Genomic DNA, 24,711 nt, shown 5'->3' with positions numbered 1-24,711 from the left:
CAGTGTTTATTTTTATTTATTGCATGAATACCCCACCTTGGCATGAGGGTGGTGCTGTGGGTTAAACCACAGAGCCTAGGACTTGCCGATCAGAAGGTCGGCGGTTCGAATCCCCGCGACGGGGTGAGCTCCCATTGCTCAGTCCCTGCTCCTGCCAACCTAGCAGTTCGAAAGCATGCCAGTGCAAGTAGATAAATAGGTACCGCTCCAGTGGGAAGGTAAACAGCATTTCCGTGCACTGCTCTGGTTCGCCAGAAGCAGCTTAGTCCTGCTGGCCACATGACCCGGAAGCTGTACGCCGGCTCCCTCGGCTAGTAAAGGGAGATGAGCGCCGCAACCCCAGAGTCGGTCACAACTGGACCTAATGGTCAGGGGTCCCTTTACCTTTACCCCACCTTACCTCCAAAGAGCTCAAGGTGGCACACAGGTCCCCTCCCTCCCCGTTTTATCTTCACAGCAATCCTGTGAGGGAGTTCAGGCTGAGAGACTGCAACTGGCGCAAGGTCACCTAATGAGCTACATAGCCAAGTGGAGGTTTGAACCCTCCCAGGTCCTAGTCCAACATTCTACACCACACCTGCGTAAGCCAGCAGATGTGACCAGCTTACACAAGCACCGCTCAAGAAAAACTGTGTGAATGGCGGGCAAGGAGCTCCCATGGCAAGGCAACAGTTCTGTCAAAATCAGACTTGCCTCCAAGAGCTGCTCAGCACACTCTGGAAGCATTACTAGCAGGGCTGCCAAGCCAAGCCAAATAAAACACAGCATATAGTTGCAAGACACGGGATTCCACAGAAGGGTCTGCGCCACACCTGCCCACAACCATCTGGCCCGGGAGGGTACTTTGCAATGAGGCTTGTAGCTGTGCTGGGAACTGGAAAATACACAACGCCTTCAGACAGCACAGGGTTTGACAGGACTTTCCAGAGATTGGGAAGTGCAGCACCTGCAACAGGACCCCCAAGCATGAGCTCTAGGAACATGCTATTTTTAAAAACGAAAGCCGAGAGCCTTCCGCCCTAGCCAGTTCCATACCGAGCGCCAGGAGGGGTGTGGGGCAAGTGCAGTTTTTTCTATAGGGATTTCGGCTCTTGCTGTCAGATACACAGTTGTGCTCTGGCTTGTTCTTTATACTTCCCTGCTGTAATGGTTCTAGGGGTTGCTCGTGCGTAAGTCGTCACCACACCTGGCTGGGTTACCTGGGTGAACCCTTTCTGTCCGGACAGACACCCATCCGTGGCTGTCTCAATCGCTGGCAGAATCCGTCAGTGGGCGTTTCTTGAACTTCTTCCAGCAAAGAAGTTCTTTGACGCCTAGTCTCCTCCTACTCTCCCTGCGCGGAAGCCTTCTGCGCAGGGAGGGTGTGGGCAGCAGAGGACCCGTGCTCTCCCCGCTGGTCTCCGGCAAGGAGTCCTGGAGCCCCCTCGCCGATTCCCCCATCTGCCCCCCTTCTCCACTGGTGCTACGCTGATTTCCTTCCCCAGCAGATGGGCTGCCTCTCTCCCTACTGGGACCCTCTCCGGCATCCCTCTGGAGCCTTCCCTCCACCTCTAGCTCCGATGGCAGTTCCCTGACACCTGCCCCCCCCACCTCTGCCAGTACACAGCGTGTGATTTGCCAAATCTAAAGCTGATGAATAGTTTTGGAAACACACACCCCACCCCACACGCTTCCAGGTGGGAAATGTTAAGGTCACTGCAATCAAAGCCAAAATACTATTGAATTACAGCTCAGCTCAAAAACAAGTATGGCTCCTTTTCAATTCATCCCCATGGGGGGAGAAACCCATTTACCTTTCTAGCAGCAAGGAACCCTGGTATTGTACCTTGGGATCCATTGGCAAGGGTCCTTGTGCTGAGTACCAGTCAGGCTTTAGGACCTGGTGAAGGTTTAAGGAGCAGCCTGTTCACTGCGGCCCTTCCCAACTGCTGCTACAAGAAGATATGTTTTACGGAAGTGGAAGAAGGCCTGCAAAAACGGGGGGGGGGGGCACACACAAATGGCCACAGACCTGGTAATTTGGAAAATGACACCTCTGGGAACACAGCAAGGTCTGGAGTTCAGAATGGGGCAAGCTTTAAAGTGAGCCGATTCGGCCCCAACCTGAATTAAGCTCAAGGTATCTTGTTCTTAAAAGGGACGCAGGTGGTGCTGTGGGTTAAACCACAGAGCCCAGGACTTGCCGATCAGAAGGTCGGCGGTTCGAATCCCCACGACGGGGTGAGCTCCCGTTCCTCGGTTCCTGCTCCTGCCAACCTAGCAGTTTGAAAGCACACCAGTGCAAGTAGATAAATAGGTACCGCTCCGGCAGGAAGGTAAACAGTGTTTCCGTGCACTGCTCTGGTTCACCAGAAGCGGCTTAGTCATGCTGGCCATGTGACCCGGAAGCTGTACACCGGCTCCCTCATCCAATAAAGCGAGATGAGCGCCGCAACCCCAGAGTCGGTCACGACTGGACCTAACGGTCAGGGGTCCCTTCTCCCTTCTTGGGAGAACTCATCCCAAACTGAGACAAGGCAAACTCACTGCTAAGTTTATCCCAAACATTGTTATGACTTTTATAGCGCAATCCATTAAAAATACTTGCAGCTAAACTTCCTTACATGACAACGGAGGGAAATTCAGTGTTGGCGCATAAAGTTCTCAAGGGACCACATAGCAGGGACAGGAGAGGCCGCTCTGGCTGAGAGCAGCATCGACCATTCTTGGTCAGAACTGCTCTGACAAAGTAAGCGTTCTTTTGTTCACCAGGCCTAGGTGCTTAATGCTGTGATTTGCAGAACAGGAACCACCACTGCTGTTTTGCTGTTTAACTCTGTGTATTTCTCTGGAACTATAACTCCTTATAATAGAAAAATTCTGATGGGTGAGTACCTCCAGGATTGCAGCCAAGGATAGGGCTGTCAAGAAACAAGAGGGAGGCGTCGATACGCTTGGAGGAAGTATAAAAAACATGGAATATACCTGAGGGGGACCTAAAGACCAAACAAAGCCACAAACAACACAATGAGGACCAATCATGCCCACTAGGCCATGTGACAAATGGAAAAGGAAAAACAGACCTGGGGGTGCTTGCTGGAATACTGAACAGGAGCTCTCTTTTCGGGATGGAGGACAAACTGCAACACTTTGTTGCAGGCCCTACTTATGTAATACATGTCTAGCTTTGTAATTTGTTAAGTTTTTATCTGTGCACCATTTTGCAAGCTGATTTGTAGAAGGCAGTCTATAAAATTTAAGAGCTGCAGAACATTGAAGAAGAAGAGTTTGGATTTGATATCCCGCCTTTCACTCCCTTTAAGGAGTCTCAAAGCGGCTAACATTCTCCATTCCCTTCCTTCCCCACAACAAACACTCTGTGAGGTGAGTGGGGCTGAGAGACTTCAAAGAAGTGTGACTAGCCCAAGGTCACCCAGCAGCTGCATGTGGAGGAGCGGGGAAGCGAACCCGGTTCACCAGATTACGAGACTCTTAACCACTACACCACACTGGCTCTCTGCAGCTTTAGTTAGGTAAGAGGGAGACAAGACAGCTTCCAGGTTTTGCAGAAGATAAACCATTAAAGAAGTGCCAATCTGCAATATAAGAACACACGCAGCTATTTCTAAGGCTACTGTTAGAAACTTCTACAAGGGCTACAACATTAACGGGCATTCCTCGTTACAGAAAGGCCAAGTTGGCTTTGCTGCTGAGAGTACATTTAAGAGGTTGGGAAGTTTTTTTGGCCACTGCTTCAGGTTTGCAGTTGACTTCTGACTACCGTTACTTGCAAGGGTGTCTTCACAGTTAACACTAAGCTGGTGTTCGTCAAATGCCTTTACTTTGAAGGAGCCTGAGAAAGTAGTTCAAGACGACCCTCAACCAAGTTCAGCTCTGAGCATTCTTGAACAAGAGGCATTTCCATGCCTGGTTCAACTGGAAATATATTTTAAAAATAACAAATTGTCCAGTAGCACGCTAGCTAAATTTGTTCTTGGTATGAGCTTTCGTGTGCATGCACACTTCTTCAGATACCAAGAACAAGATACTAAGAACAAACTTAGTTGGCCTCTAAGGTGCTACTTGCTAGGGACGCGGGTGGCGCTGTGGGTTAAACCACAGAACCTAGGACTTGCCGATCGGAAGGTCGGCGGTTCGAATCTCCGCGATGGGGTGAGCTCCCATTGCTCGGTCCCAGCTCCTGCCAACCTAGCAGTTCGAAAGCACAAAGTGCAAGTAGATAAATAGGTACTGCTCTGGCGGGAAGGTAAACGGCGTTTCCGTGCGCTGCTCTGGTTCGCCAGAAGCGGCTTAGTCATGCTGGCCACATGACCCAGAAGCTGTACGCCGGCTCCCTTGGCCAATAAAGCAAGATGAGTGCTGCAACCCCAGAGTCAGCCACGACTGGACCTAATGGTCAGGGGTCCCTTTACCTTTAAGGTGCTACTGGACAATTTTTTAAAAAATATATATTTCTACTGCAGACCAACACGGCTACCTACCTGAATCTGGTTCAACTGGGGCAGCCTTCTGCAGACACAAATTCACCAGGCTGGCTTTTCACAACGTCCCAGTGATGAAGGTCAAGAGCAGCAATGCCTGAAGGCGAATGGCCACCAGGTCCTAGAGACTCTTAAACAAGCCTTCCACAACCTGGTGCCTTCCAGATGTTTTGGACCACATCTGGAGAGAATCAGGTAGGAGAAGGTTGCACTCAACAGGCAGCTCATCCCAAACACGGAACCTGGTATCAGTACCCGGAGACAGTCAGGTCGTGCATCCGCAGCAGTGACCAGAGGAGGAATGGCCGCTGGGAATGCAGAGAAGAAATGTCGCGGTGGATCTGCATTAGCACAACTGGACACCTTCATGTGCCCCAGCTGCAAAAAAACATGTCTCCTCCGTATTGGTCTGTACCGACACAGCAGATGCTGCAACTCTCCAATCATCTGACTTCACCCCCAAAGGCTTCACCTCCTGTTTCTCGACAGGAGTCTGCAATATTAGTCTGCAATAGCTACAGAGGAAGACAGCACAGCAGCAGTTTAATAAGCCTTGTAAACATCCAAAGAAATTGCTCCCATTTCAGTTCAGGGATATCCAGATGATTTTGTCCTGGATTCAAAGGGGGGGGGGGGAATTAGGTGCCACACACATACCAGACAGCACGGGATTAAGTAAATAATTAGAGTGGAATGGCAAGCCTCTCTGCAGTCTAAAGGTTCTTCGTCGTATGTTAGCAAACATTATCTTTTCGATACAGATTATCTTCTGAAGCGGCAACACAAGTGTGTGTGTGTGTGTGTGTGTGTGTGTGTGTGTGTGTCAGGAGCCCCTGAGGTTCAGGCACCTAATTTCATACTCCCCGGGCCACTGTTCCGTTGCACTGCGGTCAGTTCAAGCCAGGACACCATGAATCATGTGATCCAAGAAAGGCAGACCACCTGCTGTCGAGCTGCTAGATTCGCCACTATGCCAGCATACAACAAAGAGTGCTGCAAATGTCCCCTAGAGAAGGGGAGGCCCTGCACTGCTGTGAACAATGCAGCTCAATTCGGACAAATATTTCCAGGAAATGTGGGGGAAAGGGCTTTTGGGTCAAGCCTATCAATGTAATCTAATGGTGTGTTCCCTACTCCAGTAGTTTGGGTGGTGCAGATGTACTTGCACGTTAAAAACATGGAGCATTTATAGGGCATGTTTTCAAGTATCCGAATGTCAAAATAAATCAAGACGGTAAGGCAAATGTTGTCCTGATATAATAATAATAATAATAATAATAATAATAATAATAATAATAATAATAATAATTTATACCCCGCCCATCTGGCTGGGCTTCCCCAGCCACTCTGGGCGGCTTCCAACAAAATATTAAAATACAGTAATGCATCTAACATTAAAAGCTTCCCTAAACAGGGCTGCCTTCAGATGTCTTCTAAAAGTCTGGTAGTTGTTTTTCTCTTTGACATCTGGTGGAAGGGCATTCCAAAGGGTGGGTGCCACCACCGAGAAGGCCCTCTGCCTGGTTCCCTTAACTTGGCTTCTTGCAGCGAGGGAACCACCAAAATTCACAAATTATTTTTAAAAAATTGGAGGGGGGGGGGAGAGATAGGAAAGTCTGACATTTGTCTGAATTGATTCTGCAGTTCAGACAAGGTTTGAACTTTGAAGCTACCGGAGTTGGTACCCTTCATTTTCCTTGGAAATGGGACAAGCTAAAGCGGTGTCATCTCTCGTTTCATTTAGCTTCTCATAGCTATGTGAGCTGCCCCTAGTCACACAGGTTGTCCTACGCCACTTGCTCCCTACTACACCACCCACCCACCCCTTCCACAGATAACCTTTCACGCAAATATAGAAGCAAACCCAGAGATGCCTATTCCGAGAGCGCCTCTGATCTGGACAGATCATTAGCCCAAGACATTAGCCAAGCAACGAGGCTGCCAAGACATTGTATGGCTTAATCCTCTCCTTGCCGCTTCATGTAATCAATACCTGGCAGGTGTAATCTTTGGCATGGCCAGGTTTGAAGGTTTTCGGAAAGGTCAACAAGATTGCATTCCCGCCCCCCACAGATCCACACCTTCCCCAAGCATGGGTTTAAAAAGGAGACCAGTTAAGCGGCGAAAGTCATGAACGAAATACAAGAGATGAGAGCCAAAATCCGGAGTTGATTGGAAGGTGTTTGTGGAAGAGACATTGTTTTAGCTGTAAGAATCCCAACAGCCAAAAATGGAAAGGGGGGGGGGACCAAACCAGGTTCAAATCTCACGTCAGTAGTGAATTTGCTGGTAATTATGGAACCACTGGGTCCCTAACCTCATAGAATCGTAGAGTTGGAGGGGACCCCACGGGTCATCTAGTCCAACCCCCTGCAATGCAGAAATCTTAACTAGAGCATCCATGACAGATGGCCATCCCATCTCTCATTAGCTCCAAAATTCATGGGTAACCCATAGCATGTATACAAGCCTCAGTCACCAGAGTTTAATTGTTCCTTGCATTTATACTCCGCTCTTCTTCCAAGCATATATGGGTTTTATTTCTGTTCTATTAAATTTATATACCACTTTTCAGGCAGACCTCACAAAGTAGACTATATAAGATTACTGCAATAAGCACTGCCTAAGAAAAAGAAGTTGTTACAACAGAATGGGTAAGATGAATTGTTGAGAAAAGGCCGTTCCCAAGCTGTCACTCACACTGGAAATAAGATAGGCCGAATGAGCGTTCTTTGAGACTCAAGTCTGCAAATATGTCACCTGCATTCCTGGCCCGGCATAAACAGAGTGGGATGTGCTCCTGCAGCTAGATGGTGAGTTTGCATATTTCTCTCTTCCAATTCATCGAAGGATAAACTTGCACCTGCAGACTATGGCCTCCTTTTGTGGCCTTGGACGGGGCACTCTTTGTGCCTCAGTGCACCGTCTGTATAATGGGAGCACTGACGTACTTCACAGAGTCATTGCAAAGGCCCACAAAATAAAGACTGCGAAGCAAATCTTCACAGCAGAAGTCCTGCAATTAATGATGACTAGTAAAAGGGACCCCTGATCATTAGGTCCAGTCGTGACCGACTCTGGGGTTGCGGCACTCATCTCGCTTTATTGGCCGAGGGAGCCGGCATACAGCTTCTGGGTCATGTGGCCAGCATGACTAAGCCACTTCTGGCGAACCAGAGCAGTGCACGGAAACGCTGTTTACCTTCCCGCCGGAGCAGTACCTATTTATCTACTTGCACTTTGACGTACTTTCAAACTGCTAGGTTGGCAGGAGATGTGACCGAGCAACGGGAGCTCACCTTGTTGCGGGGATTCGAACCACTGACCTTCTGATCGGCAAGTCCTAGGCTCTGTGGTTTAACCCACAGCGCCACCCGCGTCCCTGATGATGACTAGTAGCATCTCACAATTCTTCCTACTTCCACCTCAGCTTTGAGCATTTCCAATTAAATTTCCCTTTGTTTGCAAAGCAAATGAAAGAGCCACGCTGACTTGAGCACAGCTTAGTGCTACAGCACTGTTGAAGCTAAGCAGGTGTTGACCTGATCAAGGCTTGGATGGGAGACAGCTGCTGGACACCTGTCATACAAACACAGATATGAAGCAATAATTAAGCAAGTCAGTGTCCGTATCGTAATAACTCCTTGGGGCTCCAATGATTTTCAGGTCGCGCGACCCTTTCTAACTAGCAGCATTTAAAAACAGACGAAATTATTAAAATTAATTAAACAACTTCTTCTGGAACAAGGCCAGGCTCAGTGAAGCTGTTTGTCTGATTTCTGATGCTACCTGAATCTTTACGAGACTCAGAAAGAGGGCTCTTTCTTACAACCTCTGCACCTACTTCATTAAAACATCCCAGCAGCATTTGGAAGTCGCTAAAAGCCAAACTCACAAGTGTTTATGCACTTACTCCCAATTCATGACAGTTCTGCAATTTAAATTGATTCCACAAGCAGAAGTCACAAGAAAACGGGGGCTTATTTTCCTTTGCAAATAGGCTGCTAGAGGCTTCGGGGAAGCTGCTCTGAGCTTCAGAGAGAAGGAACAGAATATAAATACAATGCAAGCATACCTTTGACTTTTTAAAAATGAACCTTTTTCGCACTTATCTAGAGAACTGGATGTCTTGCTGGAATTCTGAATTCCACACCTGGAAAAATACCTGTATCATGGAATCAAAGAACTGTAGAGCCTTGTACAACTCCCTGCAATGCAGAAATCTCAACTAGAGCATCCATGGACCAACCAAAATGTCACAAACCCAGCTTTCGGGTTCCCTAGCACTCGGCATGAGGCAGTGCCAGTTACAAAAAGCAGGAAAAATAGAACAAGTGCAGAAATTATGACGGGTGCTGTAGGCATGAGCTCAGGCTGCAGGTTCAGTTCCAAGATGGGAGATTGTAGGATAACACGTCCCTCTCAGGTGCTGCACCAAGGATTCTGGGGCAAAGAAGCAATGGCTGCTCCCTGCTTTTGATAGAACAAACACCTTGCTAGTAACCTGGACCTGGTCCAAACTATAAATGAGAAACACAGGTTCCTGGGTAGGCACAGTGGTGAAGAAGACAAACATAGCAGCCTTTCATTTAACAAAACCAGGAATGAATTTGGTTTGTGTAGCAGTAGGTAGGCTGAGGCAAAGATGTTACACAATGCAGGAAATGAGTGGACATGGAAAATTTTTAGAAAGTACAAAATGTTAAGCTGTGTGTTGTAGCCATGAGGCTATCTTGCCTGTTATCGTGAGCTCTGAAGAACTCAAAAGCTTGCCACAGCATTGCGAAATTTCGCTTTGTCTTAATAAAGATATTGTCTGATGGCGGGTTTTGGATTTTTATCTGAGGGACCAAGATGGCTGCCTTTGATAATTTTTGATGGAAGGTTGTGTTAGATACCTTGCTGCAAGGGGTAGGAGTGGACTCCTTCTAGAGCTGCAGCTCTGTGATCCACTCAAGAGATCCTAGACCTATTGCTCTATCCAGAACGTATAGACTAAAAAAAGTGCAAGTTGCACAGAAGGCAAGAGACTCACCACCTCAGCCAAAACACAAGTGACTGGTGACATCAATAGTGCGTCGGACACAAATTAATCTGACTTTGATCTTGAAGTTCAGCAACAATGAGGACCCAAGTTATCCTTGCTGAAATGCACAGGAGCCCTGCAAAAGTCACTGCCATCGGAATATTTACATTTAGAGCAAATGGCCTGCTCTGTTACAAGGTCTGGGGTAAATAAATCAAACAGTCTTGGCTAGACAAAAAATCGGTGGCGTGACAGCCAGAATTTCAGGTATCAGAGCCAAGAAAAAAACTGGCTGAAGTTGTGGGTGCACCATCTCAGGCACATGCTATGAAATAGCAGCATCTATACGGCGGTGGGACAGGTTCCCCGAGGTACACGGCAGAAGACCGTCACCCTGAGCATTTTCTGATTTCAAGTACTCTGCTAGGATCGGTCAAACGACCGAACAGAAGCAGTAAAAAAGGAAAGAATTAGTTGCGCACGCGAGAGACACCCAAGTGAGTGCTTTGTGTCCTTGTTGTATGCCGAGAGTCCACAAGAAAACAAGAAACAATAGCAGCAGGGGGGTTGCAGACAGACAATAAAGGTATACAATGTCCTGGTAAAATACACACACACACACACACACACACACACACACACGAGCTGTACAGCCATATCCAGTCTTCACAAGCAATTCAGTAAACAGTGCCTTTTCATCTTTCTTGCCAAGAGAATGGGCAGAGGTCCAGGAAATTAAGAGAGAAAACAGCCTACTCGGTTCTAACCAGTTTCTCCTCTTCTCAGCCCATATTCTCAGATACACCTCTGGATCCCCAAGAAAGGGAAAACCCACTAGGTTCAAAAGGGCTTCACTGGTTGCCCTGTGTACAAGTTGCAAACACTTGCCTTTTGTTTAAGTCCCCTTTAGTTATGACGTGTGGTCGAGCGCGATTTCAGGAGAGCACAAAGATTAACAGGTGCAAAGAATGTAGTTACTTAGCAACAGGCGGCCACTGCCCCACGGCCAGCCCAGAGCCTCCCGTTTCGATATCAGGAGCGCCCATCCTCCAATTGCCAGTTTCCACTGTTTTTTGCAAAGTTGAATGAAAATGAAGCCAGGTCAGGAAAAGAAATCAGCTGGAGGGCTTCCAAGTTGTTCAGCCAGTCTAGTCCAGTGGATACAGAGACAGACTTGAACCTGCGAGACCTGGGCTTTCAAGTTCGGATTTTTTTTAAAAAAAATTAATTAAATCAAAGCATGGCTATGATCAATATACTCCCCGGGGTAGCTATAAATGGAGCATCCATATGGAGGGTATGTGCCCCCTCCATTTTCCCCTACAATGTTTGGAAAGAACAAGAAGTGGTTGGGAGCTTGCCGGGAGCAACTGGCTAGTAGGATGCTGAACTAAGCGGACTTTCATCTGGTCTAGTCCAGGAAGATTAACTAAGTTCCACCTCTGCCACCGCATCCCCTGTCTATCAGATGAGAACATGGGCTGCCTCACAGAGTTATTGAGAAGGTGCAATAAAAGACTGCAAATTGCAAATGTTGGGGAGGAGTTACTGGGTTTGGAGAGAGATGGTTCTTGTATTTATTATGAGTTTTGTCTTTTTATCTTGCATTTTTATACTGTGAACTGTCCTGAGATATATGGATGAAGGGCGGCATAAAAATAAAATATAAAATAAACAGAAGCACTGTAAAATTTTTGAATGTTGATGGTATTGATTTGAATTGAAGGGGTTCTAGTAATAAGGTTAAGATTGGACTTATAACAGATAAATAGATAAACTAAATAATTAAATTTAATTAATTTGCTGAATTAAATTTTAAAAGGGATACAAAAAACGGGAGATGTGAGGAAGTCAGGAAAATAAGTTAATCAAAGATGAGAAACTAAAAAAGAGGGATTTTTGTTTTTTCCTTTCTTTTTTTTCTTTTTTCTCTCTTGCATGTGGCTTTTTATACTTATCTTTTTCTTTTTTATGCTTTAATGTTTGTATTTTTGTATTCAGTGATTTTGTACTTTTGTATTTTTGTCTTTTTTGTATCTTTCTAAATCTTTTATTCCTAAAATCTAATAAAATATTATTTTTTAAAAAACAATAAAATATAAAATAAAATAAAATAAGTAAATAGAAGGCCGCAGTAATAATTGCCTTGTTCAGTAGCCAATAAGTGCTACAGAGCAACCGTTTTCAGAAGTGTGCATCACACTGGTTCAAGGAGGGTGGTTAATCTGGTTCCTTCTGTACACAGCCTTTTCAGTCACAGCCTTCAGTATTCTTCCATCACAGAAGCTTTGCAGGAAGAAATGAAGAATTCACCCTGAGCACCCGAGAAAGTAATCTAAACATACACCCCCGGGCAAAGGCTACAGGAAGCACAAAACTTGAGTCCTCAGCCTTGATTTCTAGCAACGTGGGGAAACCTTGTGGGAATTTTGCTACAGATAGGCACTCTTGAGACTTCACTTGGCAGCAAGTCCACAGAGCTCTTCAGAGGAAATGGGTCGACTTGCTTCCGAGATGATGCAACGTGAGTGGGGGCAGGCTGCCCAAGTCACCCCATCACACAGAGACACCCTGGAACCTTGGTCTTGCCCCCCGCCCAATGGTGTTTTGGAGGAGAAAGGAGTACTGTAACCCAGCTTTCTGACTCAAGTTATTATTGCTACTCGCAAGCAGTACCTGGGGTTTTAAGGGTTGCAATACTCCCAATTTCTTTATCGTGAACTTGCACAAAGCTTAATAATCTGTCATCATTTATTCTGTATTTAAGCAAGGGCAATTGACGACCCATAATCTCCAGCTCTTGAGGCTACTGGGCGTTTTTACAAGCCAAACCATTTGCATTCGGTTCACTACCTTAGATTATCAAATACCGTACTGGCCCGAATATAAGACGTACCCGCAAATAAGCCACATCTTTAAAATTCAAGGCTTGTTTGGGGGTGTGGCCCATCTCCCGGCTTTACCGCCCTGACGGGGGGGCGGGCGCCGGCTTCCGAGTGTGCTGCACACTCGCCATCGAACACTACCGCCTCCCAGCACTCCCTCCACAAGCCGGTGTCGGGGGAGGCTTGAGAGCGGCCGGCGGACTGCCGCCATCACCCCACACTCTGGGCTGTTTCCTTGGGGAGGGGAGACATGCCGCCTTCCCGGCAGTGTAAGATTGCAAATATAAGCCGCACTTTAACTTTTCACTGTCAGAATTGGGGGGGGGGGAGTGCGGCTTATATTCGGGACAATACGATATATTAGTATCTCTAGCTACAAGGGGGGGGAGGGGACGCGGGTGGCGCTTTGGGTTACACCACAGAGCCTAGGACTTGCTGATCAGAAGGTTGGTGGTTCAAATCCCCGCAATGGGGTGGGCTCCTGTTGCTCAGTCCCAGTTCCTGCCAACCTAGCAGTTCGAAAGCACGTCAAAGTCCAAGTAGATAAATAGGTACCACTCCGGCGGGAAGGTAAACGGCGTTTCCGTGTGCTGCTCTGGTTCGCGGCTTGGTCATGCTGGCCACATGACCCGGAAGTTGTACGCCGGTTCCCTCTGCCAAGAAAGCGAGATGAGCGCTGCAACCCCAGAGTCGGCCACGACTGGACCTAACGGTCAGGGGTCCCTTTACCTTTACCTACATGGGAAGTACGTTTTAGTTAAGCAGTCACCATCTTTCAATCTCGCCTGATGAACAAAATATGTATATAGCTTGAAAACCTGCACACACACGAACAGGACCATTTAAAACAACACACACATACAAATGCATTTTCTTTTCACCTTGTTACTGCTCCCTTGTTCTCTAGATCAACTGTGACAATATCACATGAAGATCTGCTGTGGGCACAGCCCTGCCTAGAATCCTCCCACCCCCAACCCCATAATTAATGAGAGCCAAGGGCACACAGCACTTGGAAAAAGTGCAGTTCTGGCACCCAGGCCTTCAGATTAATGATCAACTTGGGGCCCCCCAATTACCACTGGTAGAACAATGGTTCAGCTTATAAGCTCTGGCAGACGCAGCTCTATCTTACTTGGGTACCCACAATGATGGGAGTCTAAAATACTCTTTTCTAGAAATCTCTCCCCCCTAAAAACCCTCTAGTGCTTCAAAAACCTTACCATATTGTTGACCAAAGGTCACCACACTGTGACCGTGCCCCGACTATTGGTGCTGGGACTGGCAAAGCCGTTTGACATCCGCAGCCTGAGAGCAAGAGAGCGTCTTAGCAAAACCACTCCAGCATCATTATGCGAGGCATGGGAAAAACCACCATAATAGCAACAGAGCAAGGACACAGAAAACTTCAAGGCCTCACTTTCATGAATAGGCCTTTCAGGAGTCTCTCTTTAGTGAGCTCAGCTATTTCCCCCTCTCCCCCCATTTCCCCCCACCTTAACACAGCTACATTAGCAATAACAGAAGCCAAGCCGCTGAGCTTTGCAATCAGGTCCCGGGACTTAAAGAGGATGTTACCTCTGAAGTTTCACGGGCAATGAAACGCAATCCAGAGACCCTAAGGAAATGCAAGACAAATGCTTCCATGGAGTGGGTCATCGAACTAGTATTAAACTGTTTTTTTGTTTTTTTATATATAATTCCCACCACTGCTCCAGAACAACTCGTGTTTATACACAGGTAAGGTAGTGAGTGGGAGGCGGGTGGCGCCGTGGGTTAAACCATAGAGCCTAAGACTTGCTGATCAGAAGGTCGGCAGTTCGAATCCCCGCAATGGGGTGACCTCCCGTTGCTCGGTCCCTGCTCCTGCCAACCTAGCAGTTCGAAAGCACTTCAAAGTGCAAGTAGATAAATAGGTACTGCTCCGACGGGAAGGTAAACGGCATTTCCGTGCGCTGCTCTGGTTTGCCAGAAGCAGCTTAGTCCTGCTGGCCACATGACCCGGAAGCTGTATGCCGGCTCCCTCGGCCAATAAAGCGAGATGAGCGCCGCAACCCCAGAGTTGGTCACGACTGGACCTAATGGTCAGGGGTCCCTTTACCTTTACGGTAGTGAGTGCCCTCTTAAGGAGCAGCGGCTGCCCAAATCACTAGGTCCATCAGGAGAGGGCAGTTTGATTGAGTTGCAAAGTCATCGACACAGCCAACTTCAAATGCTTTACAAAAGGCATGTCCAAAGTCCGTTTTGGGGGCCTGATCCGGCCTGCCGGTCAATTTAATCCCGTGGCAGTATATGTCCTGGGGTAAAATCCGTAATAAAGCCCCACAACTTTGGTCGGCCCTCACGCATGTTCACTTCATCAAATCTGGCCCTCTTTGGAAAAAGTTTGGGCACCCCTGCTTTACAAGCTTAGAGGCAGATCTCGCATCGTAACCAGAGCCTTACTGGTATAAGGGCTCTGTGCTGCACAAAGGCCTACGCTTTTGAAAAAAATGTGTGATTTATTTTTTTAACGGTAAGGCAACAGTGCACTCGATCTGTTTAATCAATGAGACGTGGACTTAACTGTCTCCATTCCAAGCTATTGAATTCCAGTTTGGTCTTTCCTAGTTTTCAGGAGCCATACAGGTCATACCAGAACACGCTAAAGAGGAACTGATCTCCACTTCACCCACTAAGCCATGAGTCCAAACTTTTTATGCTACTCGCTCCTCTGTGGCACCCAGGGCAATCCACTGAATTATTCACCAGGAATCTGTCCTGTCCCCATTGCCCATGACCATGTTTGTGAGCACTGCAGAATGGAACAACTCCCTTCCCCCAGGGAGTCACCCTGGTCCTCAGTTTGATAAAGGAATGGTTACACCAGGGAATAATTCACCGGCAATAGGGCAACAAGTCTCTCTTTCGGTGAAGCTTCCTGACTTAAGTGACCACGCTAACACGCCCACAACAAGCTTCCGAATCGTTCCTTGGAAGAAGCCTGACCATCACTTGCTTGGAAAAGAAAACACCAAGGGGTGGATCCACAGGCAGCTTCTGGCCCCAGTAAAGGCGAACAGAAAATGGCAGGCGTTCTTTACATCTCTGCTTACCAAGAGACAGGAGTCTGATGCTGCCACCACATCTTGCATGTGAGCCTCTCAAAGTCATCATCTGCCAACAAGTCGGTGAGTGGTTAGACCCGGCATGTTAATTCTTAATGCATAAGAATAAGACAACGAGGTAAAAATACTGTGTGGTCAAGCCAGCTTTCAACCCATCCACCAGAAAGAGTATTTGGATATTAGTGGTCATGTATTCTGAGTCCAATCTGCAATTACTTGTTGTTATTATGATTATGTTTGTTATTTATTAAATTTGTAATACTGCCTTTCATCTGTAGATCTCAGGGTGGTCACAGCAAACATCGTTCAACTTGAGCTGTGCAACTCTTTCGGTGAGTAACGTCTTAGCTAGGGACCCTTCAATTCTAACTGGTTTACAAAACCCCCATAAAAAACCAACAGATTTCATATCTCTGAAATCTGCTTAATGCATTAATTGCGCTAACTCAGTTCTTGCTTTCAGCTCTACTGGTTAATTAAGCTGAATCCACACAAACAAGCCCTTATTATAAGACAGACCAGAATGAAAAGCTTGCTAAGGCCTTGTATTGCAAGCCATTCTAAGCCAATTCATATTAGGCAGCTCCAGCACCACATAACCATTTTAATGATATTATAAGTAGATGCAGCACTCTTTCAAGTCTGTGTTACAAGACTAAGCTTCAATGGGCTATGCAATCAAACTGACAAAGCAACAATGAGACAGTGAATTTAAAATCAAAGCCCTGCGCCTTCCACACAAGCAAGGAACTCAGCACAGCCTAGTAAGTTTATTTCTGAAAGCAACAAGGTAAGATCTTGGAAAGCTATCGTTTATGCACAGCGGATATCACATAAGCAATTAATCAACATGCTCAGGCAACTCATTAATTGCAGATTAAAAATATGAATTTTTAATCACAGCTGTCCCTCTGTGAAATGGTGTTCAATGCTTATGATATTGTTGTAAACAACGACTCAGATAATACAGTTACGATTTGCCACGTTATATGTGATTTGCCTGTGTCTGGCCAAGAAAAAATGGATTTAAATTAAAACCACCAAAACAAATCCTTACTTGGGCTGTTCCACGAAACAAACTATAAGCTTTTAAAATTGCCTGGTATATATAACCTATGCAAATTGCAGTGCATTTAAACATCGGTATTTTCAAAATGAGATATGGAGGCTCCAGTGTTTACGGAAGGTATTCATAACCAGCATTCTGAGTACTTTGGGGTTTTCTGCAGCTACAGAGTGACATGGTTATTTTCCTGGATAAAATAAAAATAAAGACCGGATTGCAAAGTGTGACTCACTCAAACTGTGAGTTAAGAGGGGGTTTCTTGTGTCACCACAATCAGCTATAGCACCACACAAGGGTGGGAGGTGGGGGGAATCTGAACATTAATTCTGAACACCTCAACTGTGACGAAGCCTTCAAAGGATGTTTCGCACATATGACTCCCCCCCCAAAAAAATCTTTCCTTTCCCCAGCTTTCAATCTGTTCATAAAAGGAGACCCAACACAACAACAAGCATTCCACCAGGTTTCTAACTTTGCATTCTGAATCAGGAGATTTCCAGAGCTGACTACCCTGTAACAACCAGGATAAGTTATTTTTTTCAGTAAACTGCTTCCTGTTCCATGGCTTCTTTGTTCATCTGAAAACTTCAGCATAACACTGCCTTTGAAGCCAGACAGTTTGTTTGCTTTAAATGCCATGGATGGACCCTGAGAGCTTTGAAAGCCAAAGCGAATCGAAGTCTGTACATACCGAAGACCTTGTTGTCTGGGCAGGAATTTAACAGCTGTAAAATGCAGGGGCTACGCAGGTATGGGATTATTTTTTGGGGGGGTGTATTTTATATTTATCCTATATATAATCCAGCATGGGTTAAAAATTAATACGCAAAAAAAGATTTCGCTTCATTTAATATGGGTCCCAATTTTAGTGTCATAGACTGGGGCCAGCGAGATCTGGCATGGGTTGGTCACCATCTTTCAGCTTAACCTATCTCCGTTTGCAAGGATAAGATTAGGAAGATCTTGTATGCCTTGAGCTCCCTGGAGGAATATAACAAACCTGGGCAATGCAGCAGCAACCAGGGTTCATGCTAGAGCCTAGCCTAGGTTCTCACCAGGGCGATAAACATACGCCTGGATTGCATTTCGTACCATTTCAGATGGGGGCTCACGTGACTCAATGACTCTCCGTTCAAGAGATTCCCTTCACAAAGAAACAAGCATATCAGGCAGAAGAATTGTAGTCTACCTTCTCCCCGCAAACACTGGTTTTCTATGCAAAGGAATTTCTGGTCTGGTATATTTCTGGTATATTTCATGGACTGCAAGAAGATCAAACCTCTCTATACTGAAGGAAATCAACCCTGAGTGCTCACTGGAAGGACAGATTGTGAAGCTGAGGCTCCAGTACTTTGGCCACCTCATGAGAAGAGAAGACTCCCTGGAGAAGACCCTGATGTTGGGAAAGATGGAGGGCACAAGGAGAAGGGGGCGACAGAGGACGAGATGGTTGGATAGTGTTTTTGAGGTTACCAGCATGAGTTTGACCAAACTGCGGGAGGCAGTGGAAGACAGGAATGCCTGGTGTGCTCTGGTCCAGGGGGGTCACGAAGAGTCGGACACGACTAAACGACTAAACAACAAAATATTTCTGGTCTGAAATATACCACTCAGACACATATTTAGCACCTCACAGAGAACGAGGCCTCACTGTATAAGAGAACTGTGAAGTTCAGATATGACAGAGCCATCCACCCCACCCAAAATATTTCACACACGCTTCCTTAGAAATCTAAGTCCACTGAAGGGGGAAGGGAGCTTCCTCGGCTCCTAACTGATCAAAGATACTTCCAAGCAGAGAAGCAAAGGATTAGGCTGAACAACCACAATCCGTGTTTTAAGTATATATTATAGTTAATCCAACACGCTGACCTGCTGCAAATGTATAAATGCCAAGTGAAATTAGTACCGGCGTTTTAGATTACAGGAAAAGGCAGCTAACAAACTTGCCCAAGCTTATCAAGCGAGTCTGTGGCATACAAAAATTCTGAATTCAGGTTCCTCTAATCCACCCAAGCTCAACACAAGCACACAATATATGGAGTGTCGTGTTTCCTGTGTTCTCTTTTCAAGGCTGTGGGTATTTTTTCTGGACATAGTGCTGATGTTGGGGAAGCTGCAGCGAAGGATCTGAGGGAACTCCGCTGGAATGGGAGATGCCACAGGTGCATCAGACATAATACAGATTTCATGGAAGAAAGACCTCTAGTTGCAGTTTGGTGTTCAATATTAACTACCATTTATACAGCCTTTTGGATTCACTGCTAGTAATTTATTCTTTTAGATTCCCAGAGCACATTTCAACCTTTTGCCCTTGCAAAAACTATGTGTTCGCTCTCACCCGTTTTATGGAGGGGGTTACCAAGACCAAGAAAACTGTGTCTTGTCCAAAACTACCCCAGAGATGAGACACGAGCCTCCAGCTCCCATAATCCACATCCAATCTCTCTATTCATAGGCTTTGACATGGCCACTCTTCTGGAATTTGGTTCTCTATAGCCAACGCAGCATAATTCTGCAAGCAGCGATACATTCCCAGCTGCCAATGTGAGCTCCCCTCCCCACTTCCATATCCAAGGCCAGTTCAAGAGTGTGGAGTTACTTCCACACCTCTCCATTTCATCACATGTGGCACGGCTTCTTTGCCACAGAAGTGCTAGCCCTTTTTCGAGGCAGCCTTAGCATCACACTAGGTGCCCCATTTTCAAGCTCGCAAAAACAAATCCAGTTTCTTGCACCAACTTTCCATTTGTTGTGGAACTCTCTGGCCGTTTTGATCCCTGTGCAAGTGACCAGGTCAATGAGGCCCAATATATATATACAGTGGTACCTCGGGTTACAGACGCTTCAGGTTACAGACTCCGCTAACCCAGAAATAGTACCTCAGGTTAAAAACTTTGCTTCAGGATGAGAACAAAAATCCTGCTCTGGAAGCAGCGGCGGCAGTGGGAGGCCCCATTAGCTAAAGTGCTGCTTCAGGTTAAGAACAGTTTCAGGTTAAGAACGGACCTCCGGAACGAATTAAGTTCTTAAACCGAGGTACCACTGTACAATATATATTTAAAGACCAGCCGGGGCCCCAGGAGAAGGGCAAAAACAAACTAAATAAACCGTGTCGTGGTGCTGGTTCAGACTGGGGAAGTTAAAGGCACACTACTGCTGTGATCCAGAGGTATTTTAGATTGTTAAGAGTAAATTGCTGAACTGTCATTCAGCCCAAACTTTAGACTGCCTCAAAAATCAGTCGGTGGAGAAACCAGACCCTGTCCCACCCCTGGCAGCCAGTCATGTCCCTCGGATTAACGTGAGTTTGGATTAACAGCGACCTCCTTTTGCTTGCAGGACACTTTTCTCCCTTTCCTGCGCCAAGCAACCCCTTGACCCGGCACAGATTGCCCTGCTCTCTCCTCTCCTACGCCTTCCAGCCCAGGCCTCCCCCTTCCCAGCCCCCACGCTCCTGAATATAAACACACTCTTGTCACACACTCCATCAGCTGTTTGGGTTGCTCCGCCCAAGCCTCAGTTTCCGGGTAGTAACAGAACAGCCAATCGGCTGACTCGCAGGCTCTGTCCGGAGGCCTTTTGCCTGCAAACACTTTTCCAAAACAAGCAGTCCCCGGGGTTCTTCCGGAGCAAGGAGGGGAGCTAAGAACCATAAAATAAATAAATAAAGGGGGTGCTGGAAAGAGGAGAGAGGCATCCCTCCAGATTTGGAACTTTAAAAGATCACACACTAAGGTCACTGATGCCAGTTCTTGGAGATTTAGGAAAGGCACCCTAGCCAGGACTAGAAAGGTCTTGAGAGTTGTCGTTGTTTTTTTATATAAAAAAACCCTCAACACATTCTATTAGAAACTCTGCAATGCAAGAAAGGAACTCAACAACAAGTCAGCAAAGACCAAAAATAAAAAGGCTGGAGCTGCGATTGCCCTCACAAGGTTGAAATGCAACACACACAAGCTTCTCGTTTCTTTCAAAGGTTTGCACAATGTTTAGAGAAGCGTCCAAAAAAGCAACTGAGTGACTCAGAGTTTCAGATCACCGTCATGCAATTACCAAGAGGAGGCTCATTTCTTTTTAGCTAGGCATGCTAACAACTCACCCATGTAATACAGGACATTGGCCAACCAACCTCTCCCTCTCTGGGTTGCACAGATGTGAGTACACAAGGCCCAGAAAAGGGTGGGGGAATGACAGCAGCACCACCACCCCACCAAACCTGTCAGAGCAGTTAAGTCGACAGCTCCAGACACTTTCTGGGGTGCCATGCCTCTGCTCCCCACCCTATATCCCCAAGTTAGTCAAAGGCTGCAAATCAAGATGCGAGGCAAAGAGGTACTTTGAAAGCAGAAGAGGCAGTCCTACAAGTAGCTGCAGAATACAAGGTAGACAAGATGAGGAAAAAGGCATCTCCTCTACTGGAAGCCACCAGAAGGTGTGCTGGGCTCCCCTCCGCCTCTGGATTCCAGTGAGCAAACTTCATACATAAATTAAGGCTGCTCTCCCAAGCACAAAATGACTTGGGAGTAATCCCCCAATGAAAGCAACACGACTTCCAAGTAAACAGTGAGGACTAGGCTGGGTCACATACCCAAAACACTGACTGTACAGATGCCGAAGGAGGCCAGGAAAGCCACAGGAAACAAAAAGACCTATTTGTTCATCGCACTCACAGGACACAGTGAGTCCACATCACTTAAAATACCAGGAATGATAATAAGAACTCTGGTCTGAGGTCTTTTTTTAGCCGTTTAGTTTGTTTCTTTTGTCAAACAGAAGGATCGGCAGCTAACCATGAACCGGAGAGGAATGCCAGGCTATTTGCTTTTCTCCTATCCACCATCAAATTAAAGAGCAACCACAGTACCAATAAGCCAAATGAAGTCATTTTTTAAAAAAAAGAGAGAAAAACAACCCCTGCTCTTTGTCTCCTAAAATGCTATGATCTTTCAACATGCCAGCTACCAAGTGAACAGAAAGTGGGGGTGGGAGCTGCAAAAAAGAAAAAGGATACCCTACCAGGAGGTCACAGTGGGCCTCATCACTCGCTCCATAATCCGGCTGCCTTTTCAAAATTTATATATAATGAGAATCTCTCTTTTTTTTGTCACTGAACAGCTGGAGTTCTATCTAGCCTCCCCTCAAACCAGTAAAAATTAACCATCGAATGAAGTTTGTATCCGAGGAAGGATATGTCATGCATATGCAACTGAGGCAGAGGATAAAAATAGCTTTGATTCCACAGCAATCACAAGCCACTTCCTATTTATTAAAAACAACATTTTTAAAGGGGGAATCTATAGACAGTTATCAAACACAGGCTTTGTGCTTTTAAAAATGTACAGACAGACAGTTAAGCAAGAGACTGGGGAACTCGCTGTGCAGCGTCAACAATTGACTATAATAATTTCACCCCAGCAGGCCTAATCTAAACAAGTTTGTTTATCTCTGGAAACTAAATGCTATTTGTAACCCTCTCGCCCTTCTACATAGTTAATTCCTTCCCGATTAAATTCTCCTGGGGGAGGTTAACACATTCAATAAACATATCTGAATGCATTTCAGTTGGCTATGTCAACGCCAACCCATCTTTCCTTCCCTCCCCACCACCTGATAAACAGAACTATTAATAAACCTATTCTAAACGCAAATTCACTGCACTATTTCAGAAGCTTCACAATCTTCAAATATGCACACAGGGACAAGGTAACATTCTACTGAGAGGCAAGAACAAAACATAATTTGTAAAACAAAAACAGATCCTTTACGAAGGGATAAAGGAAAATCTTCACCGAACTGAAGTGTTACATAAACAAAACCGGCAGCACAAAAAAGGAAAAATGGGTGATGGATTTCTACGGCATTTCGATTCTTTTTCTCCACTATTACTACGTCAATGTTGTTCTCCAGGTGCTCCCACCCGCATTAACTCTCCCCCCACCCCAGCTGCCATCAGAAGCTTCCCGAACAGGAGACTAAAACTGGATTGAGTAAATAGTAACACACCACCAGAAGCTGATCACTGGATTGCTAACTGTCAACAACTACCCTCCCTTCTGTCCCCAGCTAAATCTGGCCCATTGCCCCCCACCCCACAAAGCATGTATTAATTCTGGCTGGGGAGGGGGAAGGAAAGAGAGCACATCTGAATCAGTGGGTGTAGAGGGAGTTGTATTATTATTCAAGCATTGTCACAATACCTGAAAGGGGGAGCACTGACTCTGGTCACAATCATTAGTGAGGCAGACAGAGAATAAGTGCTTCGCGCCCCCCCCCCCGGCCTATATTGTTTCCCTACGAAAATATTTTGGGATTCCTCTCCAAGACAAAGGGGATTTCTTTATTGAAGGCAACAAGGGGTCCTGATCACCCCAAGAGAGTCTGGCTTTAGATACAGGCCTCTACAGACCAGAGAGCAGCCCCCCCCAATCCGCCAAAAGAACCAGTTTCTTTGGGGAGAGAGAAGAAAGAATGGATTTGAAGAGCTCTATATTTGGGGGGCAAGGAAGAAGAGGGTAGGGAATGAGTTCCTGACCCCCCCCATAAAAAATACTAGAATGAAAAGTCAACAACTGTGTTCTCATTCCTCAAAGGGGGGTGTCTGAAGGCCTCATTTTACCTAAAAATGAGATATCCCTTCAATGGTATGATGGCGTTGTTGGGGTTTTGGGGGGAGGGAAGAAAAGATTTTGCTCTGTGTAAACCTGGGGTGCCTCACCTCTCTCCTCCCCCCATTTCCTAGAGCCCAACAAGAACAAAAAAAAATCACCTGGAGCTGCTAAAATTTACTACTCTCCAGGAGTTGCAAGTCTCTTCCCCTCCCCTAAGATTATTGGGGTGCCCTCACTCTCCAACCCTATTCTAAACATTTTACTCTGGAGAAGGCTGCTTTCTTCTAATGAGTGAGAATAATTCCATTCTCCTGCTGGTGAAAAGGAGAGGGAAGGGCTTTTCTTCCCGAACCCCCATATTCCAGGAGAGCCTTTGTACACTCCTCAGTTCTAAGGGGTCCCTGATTCTGCGCCCCTCACCTGGAAGCGGAGAGAAGCAAAGCAGAACAGAAACAATCATCGTTCATCTATTCTCTGCAATGGAATAGGCATTCGTCTTCAGCAAGTGGAGGGCACTGCCCCCCGCCCCCCAAAAGTACCTGCTTTCTCCCCATCATTCCTTGGCCTTGTGGAGGAAGGAAACCTATTCTCTAGACCCCCCCACCCCCCAATATGAAGTTCTATTGAAGACACCCAGTCCAGTTTTTTTGAGGGGGGCCCCCTCTCTCTCCCTGCCCCCCAACCTTTCCAACAAAGTCTTCCTTTATCTCCTTGTTCCTGCCTCTCACTAACTGTGTGTGTGGTGGGGGGGGGTGTCTGTGTCTTGCTCCCCAGTACATTCCAGAATGGGGGGCTGCCCCCCATTTTGCCACCCCCCCTCACAACCCCCCCCCCACTCTCCAGGTAAGGATACAGCTTGACCACGTCGGTGTCCATCCGCCTCTTGCCCGGGCTGGGGGAGGACATGGTGGCCCCCCGGCCGGCGGCCCCTCCCGGGCGGAGTCTGGAGCTGCCTCTCTTGTCCTGTCAGGACCCCTTTTCCGCTGGGGGGGCGCTTCAGGAGGTGGGGGTCCGAGCCCCGCTCTGCGCCTGCGCGGAGGCCTCTCCCCCCCCCCCGCCGCCCGAGCCCTTCTCGCCTCCGCGGCCCCTCCCTTCACGAGCCGGCTCTTCCTGCCCCGCGGGCTTCCCCCCTCCTCCGCGTCTCTCCTCAGCCTCAGCTTCCTGACCCCCCTCACAGCTTCCTGCGCCCTCCCGCTCCCGGATTGCTGCTCCTGCTCCGGCCGCTGCCTCGGCTCTGCCGAAGCCTCTCTCTGGACCCCTGACGTCACCCACAGTGACCTCACCGAACAGACCGCTCCGGATTGGGCCAGGCCCCGCGTGACGCGGAGAGACGCGCCGGGCCCCGCCCCGCAAGCCCGCCTCCCTCGCCGCTCGGCATGCCGGGAGGTGTAGTCCGCCGGGCCTGAGGCGAAGTTGGGCAGCTGAGGCGAAGGAGAAGCTGCTCGCCGCGTTCTTAGGCCCGCCGACTGGTTCGGCCCGTCGAGGGTTCGAGCCCCCGCTTCCCCCCCCGGCCTGGTTTTTTTAAATTAAGCCCA

At 47.1% G+C, this 24,711-nt stretch overlaps 1 protein-coding gene across 1 annotated transcript in view; it reads right to left on the bottom strand.

Moving 5' to 3' along the window:
* Window positions 1-24,415, bottom strand: part of UBE2H (ubiquitin conjugating enzyme E2 H) — a 65,709-nt gene extending 41,294 nt beyond the window's left edge. Inside the window, exon 1 of the mRNA XM_081927488.1 lies at window positions 24,030-24,415. Within this exon, the coding sequence (XP_081783614.1) occupies window positions 24,030-24,082 (53 nt within the window). The 5' untranslated portion in view covers window positions 24,083-24,415. The remainder of the gene's footprint in view (window positions 1-24,029) is intronic.
* Between the last annotated feature and the right edge of the window lie 296 nt (window positions 24,416-24,711).

Source organism: Podarcis melisellensis, assembly GCF_964234715.1.
Source record: "Podarcis melisellensis genome assembly, chromosome: 10".
Lineage (NCBI taxonomy): Eukaryota > Metazoa > Chordata > Lepidosauria > Squamata > Lacertidae > Podarcis > Podarcis melisellensis.
This window is presented reverse-complemented; position numbering and strand designations above follow the sequence as displayed.